The sequence below is a fragment of the Nilaparvata lugens genome, chromosome 9, assembly GCF_014356525.2.
Source record: "Nilaparvata lugens isolate BPH chromosome 9, ASM1435652v1, whole genome shotgun sequence".
NCBI classification, from domain to species: domain Eukaryota; kingdom Metazoa; phylum Arthropoda; class Insecta; order Hemiptera; family Delphacidae; genus Nilaparvata; species Nilaparvata lugens.
In genome coordinates, this window is record NC_052512.1 from 6629478 (window position 1) to 6645931 (window position 16454).

The 16454-nt window shown below is 33.3% G+C and overlaps 1 protein-coding gene across 1 annotated transcript; it reads left to right on the forward strand.

The window, feature by feature from the left end:
• Positions 1–6361: 6361 nt before the first annotated feature.
• LOC120353018 (NADH dehydrogenase [ubiquinone] 1 alpha subcomplex subunit 13-like) lies at positions 6362–14834 on the forward strand. The gene is made up of 3 exons (XM_039435448.1): positions 6362–6622; positions 9364–9514; positions 14625–14834. Exons 1-3 carry the CDS (start codon positions 6535–6537, stop codon positions 14830–14832), a joined length of 447 nt encoding a protein of 148 aa, XP_039291382.1. The 5' UTR covers positions 6362–6534; the 3' UTR covers positions 14833–14834.
• The last annotated feature ends 1620 nt before the right edge of the window (positions 14835–16454 follow it).

The window sequence follows — 16454 nt, forward strand, 5'->3', positions numbered from 1 at the left end:
TCTTCAATAGTGCTAATGAACCAATGCTATGTTTATTGACGCTCTGGTAGGATACTACTTGAAAGATTTATTCTTGGTCACAAAAGTAATAATATGAATAATATTCTGAAACATGAGAATAAGGTATGATCACATTGAATGGGTATGTGCAAATTTTCGTCGAATCATGCTTGACCCGAAAAACAAAATTTGAAAAATGCTATTGAAACACGTTGTTCACACTGAACGCAACCAAGTGCATGCTTACAGTGTGAGTGTTCCTCTTGCTCTTTTCAGATATTGTACGTTTCTCGTCTGCATGCTTGGTTATGCATAATTAAGCGCGCTCTTGCACAAATTATATTAATATTTATGATGGTCTCTTCTAACATGCAAAGGCTAGAGTCCCCCAGCTGAGTTAAGATTATCTGCTAAATGGCAGGGGTATCATTATAGCGCAATTAATAATCCAATTCAGTGTTGCTATAAATTTGTCATTTCATTCCTTGAACTGTTATTTCATATTATGCTAAAAAATTGTATAAAATTTGAACATTTTCTGCTCATTAGGTTTTGAAAATGCTGATAAAACACAGATAAACACGGGAAACGCCAATATCTAGCACACCTTCTAGGCCCTGCAATAGCCTACATAACTAATACACCTCAAGTTACCTGAAATTTTGTACCAAACGTAAGAATTCTCTAAAAGCTAAGAAAACGCTGGTAAGATTCTGAGCGATATAGAAGTCAATAAGGTTTAGATATTTTGAATTTCTAGACCCTATAACTCAAATTGTATTCAACATTTTTCTGTCAATTCTTGAAAAAGCGCATACCGTATTGGTCATCTTTGAACTTTTTTTCAATTACGGTCTCAGTCACTACACCTCCATCTTTATGGAGGTAGTGTCTTAGTGCGCCTCTAGAAGGTTGAACATTAACTATATTCCATTTTGATAACTTTAAAGTGAAAAAACACTCATTCTTTTGGTGTGGCGACTACCGTTTCAAGTTTCTGTTCGGCTTGAGAATGTACAACACACCAGCACTAAACGGTCGTCGTTACACCAAAAGAATGTGTTTTTTCAGTTTAAAGTTATCAAAATACAATATACTTTGTAATAATATTGGTAAAAAATATGGATAATCAACAACGAATCAACTGAAACACGACTTTCTTACTTATCCGAGTGAGTAAATAGATTAATGGTAAAGAATGAGTGTCATTTTACTTCTACCTAATATATATTAATATAAAATATAATGTCAAAAACTGATATGTTTATACTTCATTCAGTTTTGAAGCTCTGCTATTTGAATTACAGCACGATCTTTAATAACTTTTGCTTTATTAATTAGCCACGGTTGTGGATCAGAGGAAACACATACCATAATTCAAAGCACTACTAGCAGTTTTAATGATTCTGAACTTTGAAGAAAGTATAGGTATATACAGTAGTTCAATTGAAATATTATTCATAATTGTAAATGTCATAATGTCAATAAAAAAATTACGGTGTTAAACTATACAGTTAATTTTGTAGACCTACCAGGGTACAAAATTTTATAAATTGTAACTCATTCTCTATTAAATGTAGGCCTATGCCAGCTATGAATCATATTAAGTCTAAAAAAGTTTTGATAATATATATATATATATATATATATATATATATATATGTAATATTTATCCTACACAATTCAAAATCAACACTTTTTTAATTGAAAGTTTTGAAAAAATAATGAATTTAGTCTTAAACTCCAGAATAAGAGTTGAGCGCACCCGTAAATACATTGTACTTAATTCGTTTAAAAAGAAACTAATTTAGATTATCAACAATGTTTTTATAATTTATTGTTGATCAATAACATGATAATTCTTATTTATAAACCATGACTCGGCTGAACTTAATACTTTTGTAAAAGAAGTAAGTTTGAATTTGAATAAGCTATCTTGAAACATGTAACCTACAAATTGGTTAACCAATAACTAAGAATATTAATATAATTCAATGATTACTGCCCTTGAATTTATGATGTAGGTTAAAATTTGAATTGGAAAAATAAAATAACAAGTCATTATTTCAAAAAAGTGATATCAGTTGAATTATTAACGTTTATTCACGAAAAAATCCATTCAACATAGGGTTTTCAATGTAAACACGGGTTGAAGTGTGCGCTTTTGAACAGCTGATCACCTGATGGTTCTAGTCTTGTAGTTTCGTGAGCAACGATCTACATGGCCAGAGCATACAGCCGATCAGCTGTTCAAAAGCGTTCACTTCAACCCTTGTTTACATTTAAATCCCTATGTCGAGTGGTATTTTTCATGAATAAACGCTAATAATTCAACTGATAACTACTTTTTCGAAAAAGGGTTCTTATTTTATTTTACCAATACAATTTTTGTCCTTCATCATGAATTTCAAGGGTAGTAATCATTGAGTTCTCTTAATATTCTTAGTTATTGGTAAACCAATTTGTAGGTTAGCCTTGTTTAAAATTAGCTTTTTCAAATACAAACATGTATTTCAATTATTGTCAAAAAATATAGTGTAAAGTTGAGTTGCTTGAGCTTTGAATTAGGTCTACCTATTGTTTTTTTTTCAATTTTGATTACAGTATTGCTCAATTTCTACGAGAGGAATTACAATCACAGCTTTTGTAGTATGCTAATATTATAGCTTTATTAGATTTAAGGAATTTTTAGATAAAACATAATTATTTTGAAGGTAAATAAGTAGGCTATCACTCATTTTATTATATAAGTCACTATTGGAATAAGATTCTTCTCAAATCATAACAAGAATGGCTTGAAATAGAAAACTTTTGCAGTGTTGGTTATCTTTAGTATTAAAACAGAACATACAGTACAGTATTTCTAACAATATTATTATAAACGAAAATATGTGATCAATGATTATACTGCTAGCTTACTCAGTAAAGGATTTTAATATTCAGCCTGATCCAGTAACTTACCTATCATTTTTATCAAATCTGTTCCTACTCTTAACAGAGTTTCACACAATTTGAAATTTGATGATTCCCCGATCCAAGACCGTGAGGAATACAATATCATCGGAAGTAGTACCGGTAAGTAGTGTTCTTCATGGGTTATGGCTGATCGATACAGAGTAAATAATAATTTGTTGTAGAGTGAGATATCAGAGTTCTTGTATTTATATCATATGTAAGACCATGTCGTATCATGAAAAATCTATGGATATTCTTCAATAGTGCTAATGAACCAATGCTATGTTTATTGACGCTCTGGTAGGATACTATTTGAAAGATTTATTCTTGGTCACAAAAGTAATAATATGAATAATATCCTGAAACATAAGATAAGGGTATGATCACATTGAATAGGTATGTGCAATTTTCGTCGAATCATGCATGACCCGAAAAACAAATTTGAAAAATGCTATTGAAACACGTTGTTCACACTGAACGCAACCAAGTGCACGCTTACAGTGTGAGTCTTCCTCTTGCTCTTTTCAGATATTGTACGTTTCTCGTCTGCAAGCTTTGTTATGCATAATTAAGCGCGCTCTTGCACAAATTATATTAATATTTATGATGGTCTCTTCTAACATGCAAAGGCTAGAGTCCCCCAGCTGAGTTAAGATTATCTGCTAAATGGCAGGGGTATCATTATAGCGCAATTAATAATCCAATTCAGTGTTGCTATAAATTTGTCATTTCATTCCTTGAACTGTTATTTCATATTATGCTAAAAAATAGTATAAAATTTGAACATTTTCTACTCATTAGGTTTTGAAAATGCTGATAAAACACAGATAAACACTGGAAACGCCAATATCTAGCACACCTTTTAGGCCCTGCAATAGCCTACATAACTAATACACCTCAAGTTACCTGAAATTTTGTACAAACGTAAGAATTCTCTCTTGAATTTTTAAAAAGCTAAGAAAACGCTGGTAAGAGCAAAAAAAATTACCTATTCTGGGCGATATAGAAGTCAATAAGATTTAGCTTTTTTGAATTTCTAGACCCTATAACTGAACTTGTATTCAACATTTTTCTGTCAATTCTTGAAAAAGCGCATACCGTATTGGCCATCTTTGAATTTTTTTTCAATTACGGTCTCAGTCACTACACCTCCGTGTTTACGGAGGTAGTGTCTTAGTGCGCCTCTAGAAGGTTGAACATTAACTAAGTATATTTCATTTTGATAACTTTAAAGTGAAAAACACTCATATTCTTTTGGTGTGGCGACTACCGTTTCAAGTTCTGTTCGGCTTGAGAATGTACAACACACCAGCACTAAATGGTCGTCGTTACACCAAAAGGATGTGTTTTTCAGTTTAAAGTTATCAAAATACAATATACTTTGTAATAATATTGGTAAAAAATATGGATAATCAACAACGAATCAACTGAAACATGACTTTCTTACTTATCCGGGTGAGTAAATAGATTGATGGTAAAAGAATGAGTGTCATTTTACTTCTACCTAATATATTTAATATAAAATATAATGTCAAAAAACTGATATGTTTATACTTCATTTAGTTTTGAAGCTCTGCTATTCGAATAGCAGCAGGATCTTTAATAACTTCTGCTTTATTAATTAGCCACGGTTGTGGGATCAGAGGAAACACATACCGTAATTCAAAACACTACTAGCAGTTTTAATGATTCTAAACTTTGAAAAAAGTATAGGTATATACAGTAGTTCAATTGAAATATCATTCATGATTGTAAATGTCATAATGTCAATAAAAAAATTACGGTGTTAAACTATACAGTTAATTATGTAGATCTACCAGGGTACACTATTTTATAAATTGTAACTCATTCTCTATTGAATGTATGCCAGCTATGAATCATATTAAGTCTAAAAAAGCTTTGATAATATATGTATGTAATATTTATCCTACACGATTCAAAATCAACACTTTTGACGTGACACGTCTTATAAATTGGTTTGCCGGGAGACACTTCAAGAAACTGCGTTACGTTCCCACGTTATGCGCTCACAATGAGAGTGAGTGAGAGCGTTCGTTTCGGTTCATGGTCGTCTGGAAAGAGCACAATAGGAGCAGTGGCGAGCAACGCTCGCAGCAGCAAGCCCAGCCACCTGAAGCATTCACCTGGAGAGAGTGAAACGGAGCAGTCAACCTGCGCAGGCGCCGCAAGCAATTCCTGTGACTGCGCCACTAATTCAAAATGTCAAGTCAATGGTTGTCTCTCTCGCTCTTAGGTGGGCGCGGGCTAACCATGCCCGAGTGGAAGGGATGCGTGCCTCTCACTCACTCTCATTGTGAGTTATTATTTCATCCTTCTTCCTACTATACGAATGAATATTCACATTAAAATTATTTTACCACTCAAAGTCATTGTCACGTAAAACTTTCGCCCGTATACCGACTTTACAGGCAACCATGCAATTTTTTATATTTACTTTTGACAGTGACTGTACACAACTGAACAAACCATATTCTCAGCCGCAATTTTTTTTCTTCATTCTATCAAAATACTTAGTACACAAGTCGTATAATTGATTTAAATTGATGTATTTTTGAAACATGAGATAATTATTTTAAACATCACCTCATGAGAAACACAATTAAAATACCTGAAATAACATTTTAAAGGTTGATAACTAACCATCCTAGACTTCATCCATGCTTAAGTTAGCCTACCCGTATAAGTTAGACCTACTCGTACCGGTATAAATAATATTGAAAAGTTATTTCAGAATTAATCAATTAAAATTACTTATTTTTAAATAGGGTTCCTATTTTTCTATTATTTTTAAGGAAATTGGAATAGAATACCTACCAAATAACTCCATTTCTGTTGTTTTGAAATTCAGATTGTTGTATCACAGCTTTTTTACTTGAAAGTTTTGAAAAAATAATGAATTTAGTCTTAAACTCCAGAATAGAGTTGAGCGCACCTGTAAATACATCGTACTTAAATTCGTTTAGAAAGAAAACTAATTTAGATTATCAACAATGTTTTTATAATTTATTGTTGATCAATAACATGATAATTCTTATTTATAAACCATGACTCGGCTTAACTTAATAATTTTGTAAAAGAAGTAAGTTTGAATTTGAATAAGCTATCTTGAAACATGAACCTACAAATGGTTAACCAATAACTAAAAATATTAATATAATTCAATGATTACTACCCTTGAAATTTATGATGTAGGTTAAAATTTGAATTGGAAAAATAAAATAACAAGTCATTATTTCAAAAAAGTGATATCAGTTGAATTATTAACGTTTATTCACGAAAAAATCCATTCAACATAGGGTTTTCAATGTAAACACGAATTGAAGTGTACGCTTTTGACAGCTGATCACTGATGGTTCTAGCCTTGTAGTTTCGTAAGCAACGGTTGTATGATTCAAGGACGAACACAAATCATATGTTATTACTTCTTTAGAAATCCAATTTGAGATTTGAAGGTTATTTTTCTTATCCATCACTTGGTAGGAATTTTGTCCAAATAACTTTCTGGACAAAGTTTCTACAGCAATCTATTATATTCAACTATACTCGAGTTGATAAGTAATGGCTTCAAAAATGCAAGAGCTGCCTCCTCCAGAAGGCTACCAGCCTCTAAATTTTGCAAGAAAACCTGCGAAAAAATTCTTGCCAGGTCAGTGTCTATTATTTTAATTTTATTTCATTAAAAAAATAGTTGGTCTCTGTAGGTCTATTGCGGGTTAGTTCTCTTTAATACTTGTTGAAAATATTGTTCGAGAAAATTGACTAAGTTTTTATTTCTTACCATAATAAATTTAGGTTAACTTATGCCTAGTAAAACTACATTAACTTAAAAGTAGCCTACATAGCTTAAATAACATTTTCAAAAATAAAAAATTCCTTATATTCAATTTACCATCTATAGTAAGGTCCACATTATAATGGCAGTATATAAAGATAGGAGAATAGCGATGCCAATTCTCTGCATCAATTATTATACTTCTACACTGTCAAAAACATAATTGGCATCGTTGTGGACCTAGAAAAGGATAGTACCACCGGCTTTGTCGAATGATAGAAAAGGATAGCAAAACCAAAGTTCATCAAATACTGTCATTATAACGTAGACCTCACTATAGTTAGGCTAGACTAGGTGGCACCTACTATTTTTTTTTACTGTCTTGTTCTGTTTCTTCCTTACACAAAATTATATAATTATACACAAAAAATTCTTCCTAGACATCAAAATTACAAGTTACCTACTAGGCCACTGACCAGGCAACCAACGAACCAACTAAGACTGACCACTAACGGTTGAACGAGCATTAGCACATACAAGTCGACTTAGGCCTACATTGTTTTTTAATTATAGCAAAACGCTTAGAGGAACATTTTTTGAGGTTATGCTTTTGCACTTTTCAGTTTATTTTGTTTACTTTTTCTTCGTTGCCCTATCTTAGGTTTTATTTTCTAACTTTATAAATTGTAATTTTTTAGTGGATTATTGTTATTGGTTGTTTATTTTGTGCTGAAATCTTCTAACTGATTATTCAGTGTATGTGCATGCTCATTAAACCGTTATTGACCAGCCTTACATATGCCTCCTGGCTTTAATTCAAATCAATGTCGCTACCAATCTCATAATTGGACAATCTCATTGCACTTTTTAATCTATAAATTGGGCTACGAATATCATGGCTTTTGTACTAGATAGATTTTGTCATTTAAATTGAAAAAAACACAAATTTCATGATATTCAAGCTCCTATTGAAATAAAAATACAAACAGACATATAAAACTTGTTATCTCCTCTTACTCTTTCAGTGAGGACTACTCACTGTGAAATCGTTGCCGTGATCTGTCTTGTCAATGCCTTCTATAGACGGTAGCTGATACAGGTTTATTAATGCAATATGAACGTTTCATTCTCGTTTAATGTAATCAATTATATTATATCAAGCTAGAAATTATATTTTTCAATAATTTCATAATTAATTTCATTTATGAATTTTCATAATTAGGCTAAGATAAAATATTTTGTTAATCAATTATCAATTCTACATTGTTAAAAGACGATCAGGCAACAGAGCAAAGTGAGAAAGAGATAGCGCTATCCGCTTTGTTGAATGATAGACAAGGATAGCAATACCATTGCTAATCAAACACTGCCATTTTAACGTAGACCTCACTATATGTGTGAATTCCTCCTTAAAAACAATTTACCATACGCTTTAATAAGGTAACAGTAGCCTACTAAAAATCACTCTGTAGGTATTACTACTTTTTCTACTCGCTAGTATTTCGTATTTTAGGTACATAATGTGGTTACAAAAACCTTACGCTGGTTACACACTGGGCAGTTCGCGGCGGCGAAACTGCCGTCGTCGCCTCGAAAAAAAGTCAAGCTTACACATTCAGCGGCAAAAATACCGCCACGTATGATCGTAGCCAAATAATTCTTGTAGTTCTTTGCAAATGTGTTGTGAATTCTCTGTTTCATGAGTGTTCAGTTAATTGTGTAAAAGTATTAAAAGTATATATTATTAAGTGCTTAACTCAAAATGGAAAGGCAAAAACTTTAAGCAATTTTGTTGTACCATCGAAGGAAATGAAGACAGCAGAGAAATAAGAGCATTCTGTACGTTGTTATATACACTTACACACATACACACTTCCTTCCACGCATTCCTTGTTGCATCTCGATCCTTAAATATGTCGAGGATTTTGTCCCACAAAACTGGCCTCTGTTCTACAAATGATATCAACTACTCATTGTCTATTAACTCACTCATTTTCTCACACTTGTCAACCACAAACACTTGAAACAATAAATAAATGTTATAAACAAAAACAACCCATAAACTCTACAACAAGACACAAATTAAAAGGCTGATTTCCAAAGACCTCTGACTTGGAGCAACTGAGAAAGACGACTGATCAGCGGCGACGGTAGACAACCGCCAAATGTGTAAACGCCCATTTGGTCACGTACGTCACTGCGTAGACAAGAGCGGCAAAAACACCGCCAGCCGCAGTGGCAGTGGACGGCTGCACAGCTGCCGCTAACGGCAATATGGCCGCGCGGCGTTTCTGCCGCCCAGTTTGTAAGCTTCCATTTAAGCCTATAGACTACTGCTCGACGAAATTACCGCCGCGGCAGAAACCGCCCAATGTGTAACCGGCGTTAAGATCCAACATGAAGAGCTCACTGATGAAATACAATGAGTTTTCTACCAACAAGCGCGCTCTGAAATCGCCTGGTCGACAGGTCTCTTGCTGCTATTGGAAGCATAGATGTACACTATTGCAATCTACTTAAGAGGAATATAATAATATGCATTTTTGATGACACTAAATTGACAGTTGTTTTCGAAATATTCTAGTAAAATACGTAATATTTGTATTGAATTTCAGCTAAAGCACTGGTAGCCTTATACCTTACCGGGGTTTGCTATGGCACGTACATGTTGAAGCGCAACATAACCAATTATGATAAAAAACTCGTTGAAGAACGAAGCTCCATGTTGGCTCTTTTGCCTATGATATTTGCTGAAAGAGACAGAGAGTAAGTACTGATCTTCAAATCCAAATTCATTTATTTGCCATAAAATAATACAGATTGATAAAATAAATATTCTAACTTACAAAATAGCACTACCGGCAAAGAAATCTTGTGCGCCAGCAGTGAGTTCGAACAACTAGTTACAGCAAACATGTCAATAGAAAGAAAAAGAGCTTATTCAAACCACTTGAATAAATAAAATTATGGAAACCAGGTCACATCTCAATACTTACAAACGATAAGACAAAAGTAACAAAATCACAAGCAAGTGACAAACTCAAAAAGACCAATTCAAGGAAGCCATGACAATAATATTTTTTTAAATTTATAACATAAGATTGAAACACTACATAATGGATATAGATAATTTAAAATAAACATTTATCCTAATCCAATCCAGTATAAGATCCATTATGGATTTTGTAATTCTATTAATAATGAAACCAGTTGGGACTTTATAAACAAGTAACACTGATATTCAAACTGACGTCTACATACACTTAAGCTGGTAAAGTCAATATCAAATTGTAATGGATTGGAGGGACGCAAATTATATGGATTATTCCTTAAGTTGAATGTATCACTATTCTTATTAATGAATAATATGATTCTTTTAACATATATTTGACTCACTGTAAGCACCTGGAATTCTTGAAAAAGAAGTCTACTAGGGTACAATCTTGGCCTGTATAATGCAGCTCTGATAAGGTGTTTCTGTAAAGTGAATAATTTGTTCATATGGATATCATAAGCAGCCCCCATATCTCAATTCCATATTGGAAAAGTGATTGCGCATAAGCATGATCTATTTTAAGTATATAGGAAAAATTAAAAATCATCTTTTTCAGTAATAAGTTGATTATTCATGAAAAATTTTTCTTGAATTTGGCTCAACATAATTGAGAGGATTTTTGAAACGTCGAAAATGCCTGTGGCTTTATGTTCGGTGGGAGGGGGAGCCATGTTTCAATAGTATTCTTAATCAACCCACTTCACCCCCCATCACGTTTTTATCGTAACGTAATACCACAATTATTCTACAAAAATTCTTCATTTTTTAAAGTGTAACTTTCAAATGATGCTTTCATCCTTGAAATCATCTGGATAAGTTTGAATAGAATACATTTTCCTAAACGTGATGTTTCCAACTCGACCAAATGATAATAATAATTTAAAATGAATATTCTAGCATAAGTTGAATGTTTGTAATGCTTAGGTATAGTTGCTTCATTTTCATTTTGTAAATAATGCTGTTGGAAAAACCTAAATTGGGAGTTTGAAATTGTAGGTTAGAAATTCCTCCTTTTTTATCACCGATGTACAACTCATGAGGGGTACGCATGTCAAAACGTCCTTTAAAGGGGCTTATTGACAAGGAATGTAGAGTTGGCACATTGCGTCACGTAAACACTGAGCTCAATAAAACTGGAAGTAACAGAAACAACAGAGGCAGTTGTGTTGAGTCTATAGTGAGGTCCTCGTTATAATGGCAGTGTTTGATTAGCAATAGTATTGCTATCCTTGTCTATCATTCAACAAAGCAGATAGCGCTATCTCTTTCTCGCTTTGCTCTGTTGCCAGACTGTCTCCTGACAATGTAGAATTGATAATTAATTGATAAAATATTTAATCTTAATTATGATATTATTGAAAAATATATTTTCTTGCTTAATAAAATGTAATTGATTATTTTAAACGAGAATAAACAACTAATATTACATTAATAAACCTAAAACACTTATAGACATGGGCTGCTTTTAAATTAATAAAACAAAATAAATCTTATAGCACCCTTTATTCTTTAAAAAACATTAAAATAGTTGAACAACTAGTTTCGGTTTGCACCATCTTCAGGTTCTAAAATAAAAGCTAGAACCTTAAGATGGTGCAAACCGAAACTAGTTGTTCAACTATTTTAATGTTTTTTAAAGAATAAAGGGTGCTATAAGATTTATTTTGTTTTATTAATAAACCTGTATCAGCTACCGTCAAGAAGGCATTGACAAGACAGTGAGGATCGGCAAAGTTGTTCTCCTATCTTTCTCCTCTGCCATTATAACGTGGACCTCACTATATCTGATCTCATTTACTCAACTCTCTCCCTCTAATAATTGCTGGAAAATTCTCTCAGTCGATGCAGCTTTTTTAAACCACAGCTCACTCCAATCTTGAACTGCGGTCTTAAAACCCGTGATAGACTCGGACTAGCTTTAAACTGGAGCTTGTTAACTGGCGCTAAATGTACTGATAATTTTAAAATTCGCACCATGTATTATTGTACAAAAGACCACGTCATCAAATTACAAAGTCATTAGCCTATGTTCTACAATGTGTTCAATATGTCCTCCATTGGCTGCACGGACAACATCTAGTCTGTAGCTTAATTCATTCCAAACTGAGCGTAAGGTGTCCTCTGTCACTGAGGCTACAGCCGCTGATATTCGGGTTTTCAGTTCATCAATGTCACGAGGTAAGGGAGGAACGTAAACATGTTGTTTTACATATCCCCACAGGAAAAAATCGCATGTTGTTATGTCAGGGGACATAGCAGCCCAAGAGTGTAAAGCTTGGTCTCGCGGTCCTGTACGCCCTATCCAACTTTCCGACTAGACCGACTTCCGAACAGACTAGATGTCGTCCGTGCAGACAATGGAGCAAATATTGAACATTTATGAGTGCATTTTCGTAAACTCGAGTATTTTAGTATGCAATTTGTCAGTGTTATAGAGGTCTATTTAAAATCGGGTCATTCTTTTTTGTACACACTGTATTATGTATTCATTCTATTTTGCAGATATCTGAAATATTTGCATCGTTATTTATTTATTGATTCATCAAAATATTGATTAATGTATGAACAATTTAATATTGATCTAACTCAAATTCTATTTAGAATAAAGTACTGTATGGTGCGTACAGATATACGCGCCGCGAACATGAGCAATTCACTTTTAATCAGCTGACTATATCTGTATTTTTACAGAAACGGTAAGATACAGATATAAAAAGCTTGGCATCAGCTGATTAAAAGTGAATTGCTCATGTTCGCGGCGCGTAAATCTGTACGCACCTTTACAATAACTTGAATATAGATGTCATGCAAGCCTGAAATTTAATAATGTTGAAGTTAACAGTTGCCTAATCATTTAAATGTGTACGAGTAACATTAATTTATCTGCATATGTATTGGAATTTAAATTTATTTATTTATTGAAATATCAATAAATTATTAAACACTCATATGAACCTCAAGGGTTTGATGTTGGCTTCTATATAAGTCTGAGAGCAATAATACTATCAATGTAATCTATAATAGAGTGTTTACCACGGAAGGTGTAACAGCCGAAGACCATAGAATCTACATAGAATTTGTATAGTAACATTTTCTTATATCGACCTTAGTTCTCAAGATATATAGATTTTTCGATATCTTGAAAACACTTTAATAACTAAAAAGCTATCAGTCAAAATCTAATTGTAAGGATATGGTTGGAATGAGGAAGAAGCTTCCAATAAGATTCATTTAATTTCATCCTTTGTGTTCAACGTTTTTGAACTTCTTATGAGCGCTCAAACGTGAAAAAGTTCATTTGTCGAGTTCAAAGGTAAATTTCAAACAGTTTGAACACTTATAAAAAGTTCAAAAACGTCAAACAAACGAAAACATTGTGTTAATCTTATTGTAAATTTCTTCCTCTTTCCAACAACATTCTTAGAATTGGATTTTGACTTATAGTTTTCTAGTTATTGACGTTTTTAAAAAATATCGAAAAATCTATATATCTCGAAAACTAAGGTCGATGTAAGAAAATTTTTGTTGCAAATTTCATGTTGAATCTATGGTTTACGGCTGTTACACTTTTCGTGGGACACTCTGTATAATAAAGGAAAGAACTGGCTTATACCACTACCTCCGTAAACAAAGCCGTAGTGCATTCGTGTGACGTCAGCACAGGTAGGGATCCTACACCAATAAAATTCGTTGATTTCAGCTGATCTATATCAGCTTGTGTTTTTATTGGTGTAGGAGCCCTACCTGTGCTGACGTCACACGAATACGCTACGGCTTTGTTAACGGAGGTAGTGCTATACACGTATGGCATAGGAAATTACGAATGACGCATCATCACGTCTCAACTGCTGGACTGATTAATTTTAAATTTTGGATATAGATTCTTAATTTACCAAGGATGGTTATAGGGCTATTTTAAACTCTTCAAGATTCCAGTTTTCATTGGACCCTAGCGGAGCATGGGTTACCTGGGGCCCGTTTCACAAAGGTACAAGTAGGTTACAAGTCTTGTTGCCAACCATGGTTTTGGAGAACAGCTGATTACTAGCGTTTCACAAAAGCAGAATTGTAAACTTGTAGTTACAATGAATTTCTACAAGTTTACAAGTGATTTGCTTGTTACGAACAAGTGTTTCACAAAGATTTTCATTGTAGCCAACAATTTTTGTCGAAATTACTTGTTCGTAACAATGAATTTCTACCGAAGTGGAAAGCTATGTAAAGGATTTACAAGTGATCATTAAAATAATTTTAAATATCTATAATATCAAAAATGCCCTATATTCCTCTATAATTCATTATTTTGGAAAGATATGCATCAGGAAATTGAATTTAATAAATTTCCAAAATAGTTATTAATGTGTTACCTCATAGGTTATGTGTACTATAGTGTATATACACAGTATATATAGTATACATTATATATAGTACATTTACTATACATATACAGAATACATATACTGTGTAGGTTACAAATTCAGCAATAAATGGAGTAGACTTTACAAAAAACATTATATTGCTTTCAAATATTTTCAAAGTAATAATTATTGAAAAGTACAAGTAACCTTTATAAAGGATGAAAAAAGGAAATCATCATGAAAATAGGTTATGTTTACTATTGAAGTACTTGTAGACTTGTAAAATTGTAAACTTGTAGATCATACATTTTTGTGAAACGTGAGTACTTGTAAACTTGTAACTACAAGTACTTGTTCGTAACCATGGTTGGTAACAATACTTGTACCTTTGTGAAATAGGCCTCAGCTAGCTATTAATAAAATCCACTTAGATCGACTTTTATCGAATTGATTGATTTTGCAGATACTTGAAACAGTTGCGTCGTAACTTCGATGAAGAAACGGAACTGATGAAGAATGTAGACGGCTGGGTTGTTGGAACCTACTATGGAGAACGGGTGTTCAAGACTCTGCCCCCCGACACTCTCTACAAGCGAAACATGAAGGAATACTTTGCGCATGCCGACGAAGAGGCTTACATGAAGAAGTCCAAACTGTTCCTCTTCTCATAGATTCAAAGGTGCGTAGTAGACTAGTAGCAATACTACAATATTAACTCACATTACATACGATCGAATTTAATACTAACCCATTTAGCGTGGACTCTCTTAGGCTAGGCACACACCAGTTAGTAAAGATAAGACTAGTACCGTTTTGTCACAATACTTCACATTGCTGCTTATGACGCAACACACACTGATTAGTCATTGCAATTAGACATGACTCCTTAAGCAACTATGTGAAGTATTGTGACTAAACGTGACTAGTCTTGTATTGACTAACTAATGTGTGCACACCATTAAGCTGCGTTTACACAGAAGTTATCAACAAAATGTTAATAACTTAATCCTTATAGATTCTATTAGATTGAACGGAACTTGACAAACAAATATGTTCATCATGTGCATGATAAGTTATGTTCAATCTAATAAAGTCTATAAGGATTAAGCTATTAACATTTTGTTAATAACTCTAGTGTAAACGCAGCTTTACATAGCAAAATTCAAATGCGGACTCTCGTACTATATAATACAGGGTTGGGCAAGGAGGTATGGATGATTTAAAATAACAGTTACACACTTATTTTTATTTGAGACTCAAAATTTATTTCTCAGTGTGTACCTTGGATGTTGCCATTATAAAAATTAATCAGCTGTAACTTATTATTAGTGAGTAGGTTTGTAATTTTGTATTCAAATAAGTGCAATATTTTCAAGTTCTTAATTTTTTATGATAATTCTGTGATTCATTGAAATTATTAGGTATGTCAAACTTCAAAATTAAAAATTTTCAAATCATTATTCCTAGACCGAAATCAATTGACGAAGCAGTGTGTTAATACAATCATAACATTAACATTTTATCAACATTTTTGGGGAGAAATAATACAGGCTCAACCTAGTTCTCCTCCAATGTCATAATTATATTATGATTATAGTATTTTATACAATAAATGAATAAATAAATAAAAAGAGGAAAAAATAAAACATTGATTATTTACGAAAACTAACATTTGTTACATGCTGTCCGTTTTTGTCCACACACTCCTGTAGATGTTGTGAGAAGTTTTCCATACTCCTCTGAAGCATTGCACATGGTACCGCTCGAATTTCCAGTGTTATTGTTTCACTCAGGGCTTCAAGGATTCGTGGTTTGTTCATGTATACACGAGCATTCAGGTAGTCCCATAAAACTTATTATTGACACTTATTTTTTCGAGAAAACGGTCGAACCGTCACTGTCAACTCGGATCGTTATCTAACGATTCTGCGTGAATTTCTTCTGCCAAATTGAGAAGACGACTTATCAACGTAAATAATGTATGTTTTCAACAAGATGGGGTGACATGCCATATCGAGAGCAGCTATGGAATTTCTAAGGTATGCCTTCCACGGACGCTCTCTTGTTGGCGTGGATATGTGGAGTGGCCTCCTCGGTCACCGGACCTGTCATCTTGTGACTATTCTTAGGGCTACCTAAAAGCACGTGTATACTGAACAAACCACGAACCCTGAAGCCCTGAGTGAAACATAACCACGAACTTCGAGCGGTACCACGTGCATGCTTCAGAGGAGCATGGACAACTTCTCACAACATCTACAGGAGTGAATACGGACAAAAAATAAATAATAAT

Bases quoted from the DNA above. Each gene is read 5' to 3' on its own strand.
- LOC120353018 (XM_039435448.1), top strand. From the start codon at position 6,535: ATGGCTTCAAAAATGCAAGAGCTGCCTCCTCCAGAAGGCTACCAGCCT. The intron at 6,623-9,363 runs GTCAGTGTCTAT...ATTGAATTTCAG, and splicing joins TGCGAAAAAATTCTTGCCAG to CTAAAGCACTGGTAGCCTTA. The intron at 9,515-14,624 runs GTAAGTACTGAT...TTGATTTTGCAG, and splicing joins TTTGCTGAAAGAGACAGAGA to ATACTTGAAACAGTTGCGTC.